This window comes from Camelina sativa, chromosome 19, assembly GCF_030686135.1.
Source record: "Camelina sativa cultivar CO46 ecotype springtype chromosome 19, ASM3068613v1".
NCBI lineage: Eukaryota > Viridiplantae > Streptophyta > Magnoliopsida > Brassicales > Brassicaceae > Camelina > Camelina sativa.
In genome coordinates, this window is record NC_141898.1 from 17,811,982 (window position 1) to 17,819,315 (window position 7,334).

General features: G+C 30.2%; 1 protein-coding gene across 7 annotated transcripts; it reads right to left on the bottom strand.

Moving 5' to 3' along the window:
• Window positions 1-2,096: 2,096 nt before the first annotated feature.
• LOC104768002 (uncharacterized) lies at window positions 2,097-5,562 on the bottom strand. Of its 7 annotated transcripts, XR_015590780.1 has the most exons (9): window positions 5,441-5,554; window positions 5,021-5,219; window positions 4,576-4,617; window positions 3,802-3,850; window positions 3,537-3,614; window positions 3,368-3,390; window positions 3,186-3,275; window positions 2,935-3,053; window positions 2,097-2,587 (listed from the first exon to the last, which is right to left on the bottom strand). XR_015590780.1 is itself a non-coding variant. In XM_087500947.1 (8 exons), the coding sequence occupies exons 2-8, from the start codon at window positions 5,194-5,196 to the stop codon at window positions 2,263-2,265; spliced, it is 783 nt and encodes a 260-aa protein (XP_087357073.1). In that variant the 5' UTR covers window positions 5,197-5,219; window positions 5,441-5,554; the 3' UTR covers window positions 2,118-2,262. The 7 variants fall into 7 exon arrangements, 3 of the variants coding, with proteins under 3 accessions (XP_087357073.1, XP_087357074.1, XP_087357075.1); XM_087500947.1 differs by lacking the exon at window positions 2,935-3,053 and having other exon boundaries at window positions 2,118-2,587; XR_015590781.1 differs by lacking the exon at window positions 3,368-3,390 and having other exon boundaries at window positions 2,451-2,587.
• Window positions 5,563-7,334: the final 1,772 nt, after the last annotated feature.

Below are 7,334 nucleotides of genomic sequence, written 5' to 3' on the forward strand. Positions count from 1 at the left end.
AAGATTCAGACCAATAGCAATGAATCCAACCCTCCTAGCAACCTTCTAGCTCCTCATTAACCTCAAATCTCCCAAGAACAGCCAACAATCTTCTCAAAAATCACCAAAATCTCAAGAACAAGGTTTTTCTCTCTTTTCTCCCAAAAACAAGAGAACGGCGACAAACACAACTTTCCAAAACCCTTTTTCTCGACAAACCACTTAAATAGTTCGGTTCAATGGTTTTACCTAAACCAAACCGACCAAATTTGACAATTAAGTCAATCTGGTCGAACTAGAAACTATTGGTGTCGACCGACACCATCCTTGCTGTCGATCGACACCCACCCCCCAAAACGCAGATTTTTTTTTACCTACATTGTTACAACATCAAAATAATTAAAAGATATTTTGTACTGAAAAGATATTTACCTATATTGTGTTTTTGTTTTCTTCACACAAAATTTATAGTCATTCAAATTCACACCAAGGATTATAGTTGTTGTTTTGATAAAACATAAAAGTAATCAATTCATAAAAGTCTATGGAAAACAAGGAATTTAGATAGAAAAAAAAATTCTTTATTGATTGAGATGTTATTAACAAATAGAAAAACTAAGACACATCTGATCAACTATGAACCTTAATTGTATTCTTGAGTCGGTTGTTGTACTATTAAAGATTTCGTTAAGCCACATGTTTCCTTACCTCTCCCTCTAAATGCAAATGCAATCTATATTGAAACAAATGCAGCATGAAAAGAAGATTCGCGAAACATAAATTTACCTTAAACCACTATGACGGTCTCCCTTCTAATATATGGGTTTTTTACTTGGCCATCCATCAGCTTCCGATAGAAGGGAAGGAGCCTAAATTGACCTCTTTCTTCTTTTCTTTTTTCTTAGAAAAAACATTACAAAGAGATTAGAACCAAAATCTTCATAAAATGTCTTTCACTATTTTCTTCAAATTTGTTTATAGAATTCAAAAAAAATATTTGTTTTTTTTTGTCGACCATAAATTGATTAAATAAACCTTCATGGTTGGTCTACATAATATGTTCTTTGTGAAACACACCTTAGGTGGTTATGAAGTTGGCGAGAGAAACTAAAATATACGTTTCATAATTTGTATTTTCATGTTTAGTTAATATTACAATGTGTATATACTAGGGAAATATTGGACACTCAAGTGTGGAATTTGGGAAGCCTACTTTTAATTTGAATATGCGACCGACTTATTAATATACATCTAACTATATTCATATATATATATATATATGAATATACTAGGGAAATATAGGACACTCAAGTGTGGAATTTGGGAAACCTACTTTTAATTTGAATATGAGACCGACTTATTAATATACATCAAACTATATATATATATATATGTATATATATATGATGTAGTGTGGTCGATTAAACAAGCTCCAAAGATGAAAAAGATGTAGTTGTAGAGGTGATGTCCGTGAAAGCTAAGGTGGTAATGGTCACAAATGTCGGAATGATCGTAAAAATCTCATCTAGTGATTTCTTTTGGACTAGTTTCCATTTCATTTATTCCTTCTATTATGAGATTTTTTTTCTATTTTATTAGTTTCTCTCTTATTAGGGAATTTTTGCTATTTTATTTATTCTCTCTATTAGGAGATTCCCTTCCCCATTCTCCCATTTTATACAAAAAGTTAAATACTTATATTTTCTCCTAAAAACAATAAACAATTATTATTTTTATTATTGTCAAACATCTATATCATCAATGTTTTTGTTGTTGTTAATGTCGAAACGTACATTTGAATATTCAAGAACATGACAAAAAAAAAACATAGACTATATGTATCTTGATGTCGATGAAAATAACATTAGAGACAAGTAATTGGAATACATTAGAATAAGATCCATTGTTAAGGTTCCAAAAGTTTGCAAATCCACACTATTGTTATTGTTGTTGGTGTCAAGACATTAGAATGAGATCCATTGATAAGGTTCCAAAACTTTATGTTAACACAAGATTTTTTTAACATATTAGGTCTATAAAATAATACAAAGAAATGTTGAGTAGCTTCGTAAATTACAAGAAGGACAAAAATTCATAATTAAAATTAAAATGTTGAGTAGTCGTTAAATGGCTATGACTTTTGGGTAAAACATTTTGAAAGAGCATTTCAGAGAGAACAAGTGATTAAGCATACGTTTAATCTTAGGTATGGAGAAACAACATAAACTTAAAAGTTAAAAAAAAAAAAAAAACAAGAAAAGATAGAACGAAAGAACTAGCCCACTAGAAATCACTAGATGAGGTTTCCACGATCGCCCGAGCCTCCGCAACCACGATCACCTCGGCCTCCACCACCATGACCTCTTCGGCTACTACTTCCACGAGTAAGGAAAGTATCCATTTTGTTTCTATCATTTCTTTCATCTTCGGAGTCTGTTTGACCAGCCTTTTTCCTTTGTTCCTTTGAAAAAGTGTGGCCATGTCCACAACTTGCGAAGATTCAGTGTTGAGAGCTTTCACACCCACATCCATTTCATGTTTCTCCTCATTTCTACACATACTAGATTCACTACCTGATGCATGTGTAGTAGTTTTTCTGTTGTCCTCACTAGAAAAAAAAAACAAAAGAAAACAAAACAGAATAATTAAAAAAATGGTACTCCCTCCGTTTCAAAATATTGGATGTTTTAACTAAAGCATGCAGATTAAGAAGTCTTTATTTTTAACAAGTTCAACCAATCAGAAACAATACTGCATAATATAAAATATTAAACTAATCTAAAAATTGCATAGAAAATTGAAAACATCCTATATTATGAAACAAAAAACTTCTCTAAAACATCTTATATTTTGAAATGGAGGGATTATTTGTTTTTGCTTATAAATAATAACAAATATATAAAGTTGCAATATAATGAACAGCATCGTTTAAATCATCGGAGATTTTTCAATTACTTCTTATTGTTTTTATGATCATTTTCCTCAACATCCATATCTGAGGTGGCAGGGTATTTCTGGATGATGGTATTGCATTTGGTTATGGTGGTTGAGTCAAGAATTCCATAATCCCATTGCTTCATCATGAATAATCGCCAGCACCAGAAATTATTATTAAAAAAATCCAATAAATGTACAAACCCAATTTAATATAGTGTATGCATATATATGTTGGTGTATATATAGAATTTTGGAGTGATAATACTTACATGTCGAGTTTTAAGTTATCGTGCAATTCTTTCCTGTATAATTTTGAAAATTCTTCACATGCCCAAGGAATATTAGCATCTGCGAGAACTCTGCAATACAATTTATAACTTTTATTTGACCAAAACTATTAATCAAGACATAACAATGGACGTTATAAGTTCAACGTAAAAATTCATGTTACCTATTCTTTTTTACAAAAGATTTCTAGAGTTGAATGAAAATCTCCATAATTTTATTCTCTTCCATAGAATCATCAATGATGTGCAGTTTTTACAAAATTTCAAAGGTAATTAGCAAGTAACTTCATATATCAATTTGTTGTTGGTTGTTTTATAAACCATGGAATATACCAGATCTGGAGCCTCAACCACATTCTCGGCTTCATTTTCACTATCTCGGTCAGAGAGTACTTCATCAAGTGTCATTGGCTTTGTAACAAAAAAAAACATGCAGGTTTTTTGGTTAGTGACAATAAAACGGAGACAACATGGACACAACTAACAATTATTCAAATTTGAATTGGACCAATTAAGTATATACAAAATTTCATGAGAAATATCATAACTTGCAAGTAAAAGAGTATTCAAAAGAAGTTGGTCAAGGAACTTGAATCACCTGACCGCTTTGAGAGTGATAAAATTGGCGTCTAGGAAGAGGTAAGTGGCTGCAAAAACATTTTTACTCGGTTAATATATAAAGACAGTTCATAAAATGGTAAAATCAAATAACATCCTCTATGATTAGAACAAATCCATGGTCGTGGGTGTCCACCTAAGGCAAGATTTAGAAATGGGAACTCTAGATTTATTAGCTTTTGAACAAAATTTAAAAGAAAGAAAAAAATATACAAAAACTAATGATAAATGGATATATGAAATCTAATGAAGAAATATTGAAATATAGTATAATAGTGTTATATGAGGTAGATTTTTTTCTTTTTTGGTCTATACCACTATACCAAAAAAAAAAGACATTTAAGATGGTGTTATCTATAAAAGATTTTTTTATTTAAATACATCGAATCTAATAACTGCGAAATTTTAAAAATATAAATCAAATGAATTATGGAAATTTTATATTAAATAAAATAAAAATAAGACTTTTAAAAGAAGAAAAAAACATTTTGTTCAAGATATTTTTTTAAAATAAAAAGGAGAAAAAAGGACGTTGAATAAGAAACAATGTTAAAAAGAAGGAAGAGCAACATATTAGACTAGGCTACCCAAAAACAATTTTGAAAATCATTCTTGGAATCAAAAAAAAATATTGAGACCCATGATATACAAAATTTTGAACAATATAGAGACATTTGAAATTGAGGATCTAAAGTTTAATTTCAAAAGCGGGTCTTCTAAAATACTATAATCCCAGATATGTATATCAACAAACCTTGTACTTTTTGATCGCTTAGCAGAGATAACCCTAGCTTTTCTTGTGACCGTGACGGTACCAAAAAAAAAAGACATTTAAGATGGTGTTATCTATAAAAGATTTGTTTATTTAAATACATCGAATCTAATAACTGCAAAATTTAAAAAAAAAATAAATCAAATGAATTATGGAAATTTTATATTAAATAAAATAAAAATAAGACTTTTAAAAGAAGAAAAAAAAAATTTTGTTCAAGAAAGAGGACATTGAATAAGAAACAATGTTAAAAGGAAGGAAGAGCAACATATTTTGAAAATCATTCTTGGAATAAAAAAAAAATATTGAGACCCATATATACAAAATTTTGAACAATATAGAGACATCTGAAATTGAGGATCTAAAGTTTAATTTCAAAAGCGGGGCTTCTAAAATACTATAATCCCAGATATGTATATCAACAAACCTTGTAGTTTTTGATCGCTTAGCAGAGACAACCCTAGCTTCTCTTGTGACCGTGACAGTAGCAGGGATAGCTTTTGTTGTGACTGTAACGATAGCAGGGACAACCGCAGCTTCTGTTGTGACCGTAATAATGGCAGGGATGAGCTCAGCTTCTGTTGTGACCGTAAGGGGATCCATTATAATAACAAAAGACGTTGGATCTACAAAATAAATATTTTTAATTTACACTATTATATCTGAAAATGAGAAATCAAGATCTAAGAGGGAAATTAAAAGTAAATATAATATTGTATTATTATGATGGAAATTTAAAAAGAGAACGAAAAAATGAAACAAACTCATGCTACATACGTTAATGTGAAAGCTATATTTGCTAACGTAACATGAAATTTTGGATAGATGTGCGTAAATAAGTTGAGACCTGATTGATAAAAGTAGATGCACCGAAGAACAGAGAGATAATCGCCGAAAGCTAAGGAGGAAGAGGAGTCAAAAACGCTCTCTTTTTTAAATTATTTTTTAGGTTTCTCACCAACTTTTGTTATCTACATCAAAGCGTAGCTCATCTTATATATACAAATTTATTTGTATTTTACTGGTCAATGACATAAATATATTAATGTTATATAAGGTATTCAAATATTCAAAGATAAAAAGTAATCTATATAAGTTAACAATGTTTTATATCTATGAATAATATATTTTTTGGTAAATATATAAGGTGAGTTATTGGTTTTATGATTTTAATGGATTTGGAAATCCAAACAAAAATCATGTGTTATTCAATCATTGATTTTAAAATACTTATCAAAATTATGTGTTATTGGTTATATGATTTACAAATACTTGTTAAAATCCCATGTTATTCATTTAGGGGGGTGTATTCAACTTGACATTTTAAGTGATTTGTGTAAAATTTCCAAATCATATGTTATTCAATCATGGATTTTAAAAAGTCTATTAAAATTCACTATTATTTAACTGATAATTTAAAAATCTACTTTAAAATCCATTGTTATTCAAAACAGTTTGTGGATTTGGATTTTATTAAATTTTAGGGATTTGAGAGGATTTGAGAGGATTTGTTTAGTTAAAAATACAGAAATCCAAATATCATGGTTTTAGGTGGGATTTGAAAGAATTTTACCATAAATCATATCAACTTCCCTAAAATCTATCAAATTCCAAATTTTCTAAATCCCATCAAATCCTCCAAAATGATGGTTTCAATACATCCCTCTTAATGATTTGTTTTTGGATTTCAAAATCCACATTATGTTTTAAATGAATTTGAATGGATATGAAAGTGTAAAATAGAAGGATTCAAATCCAAGCATAAATCATGTTATTTCAAAATCTATATGCATTTCCATTATTTACAATTCTACATGGATTTAGAAATCATATCTCCAATAACAGCCCCTAAGTTAGATTCGTCGTACCGTTGAACCAGAAGTGTTGGATCTAGATGGATTAAGAGAGCGCAATTCAACTGTTAAGGAGCAGACAGAGTTTTGTCATCTGTAAACTTGTACAAAGTTGATAGGGGGTCATCCTTATTGACGGAGGCAAGTGAGGTCCTAAAACAACAACATTTTAAAAAAACAGAAATGAGACATAGCTTTGTTTTATTGAACATTATTTGTTGCTCAAGTCATAATGAATATAAGCCCAAGCGATTAGACAAATTAAGAATCTAATGCTCGAGAAAGAGAGTGTCAAGCATATATGGAGATTAAAATCAATGTTTGAGTAAACTAAGTAGAGTTTAAGGCGTAAAAGACATTGAAACATTTTTAAAAAGCATGTATGGTCGGATAGACATGAGCCATGCCAAAAATAATGGTCAGATGAATGGAACAAGAATCTAGTTAGACATCATAGGTCATGTATGGCCGTGTGGGAGAGACACAAATGTATGTAACATAAGAAAAGTATCTTCCTCCCCTTTTTTAGTTCCATCAAAGGGATATTTACGGTAAATATTTGATGGAAGTTTTTATATGATAATATCGAGGACTGCTGGATAGTCGAATCAATTTGTCAAAGCTAGTTATTGGATCCTGAGCAATTGACTACATAATGCTTTTCGAGTACGAGAGATGACTTGTAACTCTGGCATCGCTTGCCGCTTATATAACATGTCACATACTCACAACCTCTCACATCTATCCAGATATAAAACAGTTAGCACTCGTGACCTAAAGCACATACATGTTACCTACAATGTAACATCTTTTTGCACCACTGTTTTGGTCAGTTCCACGTAAAGCATATACATGTTAATTAATGTGACATCCCGGTTTCAAAGACTT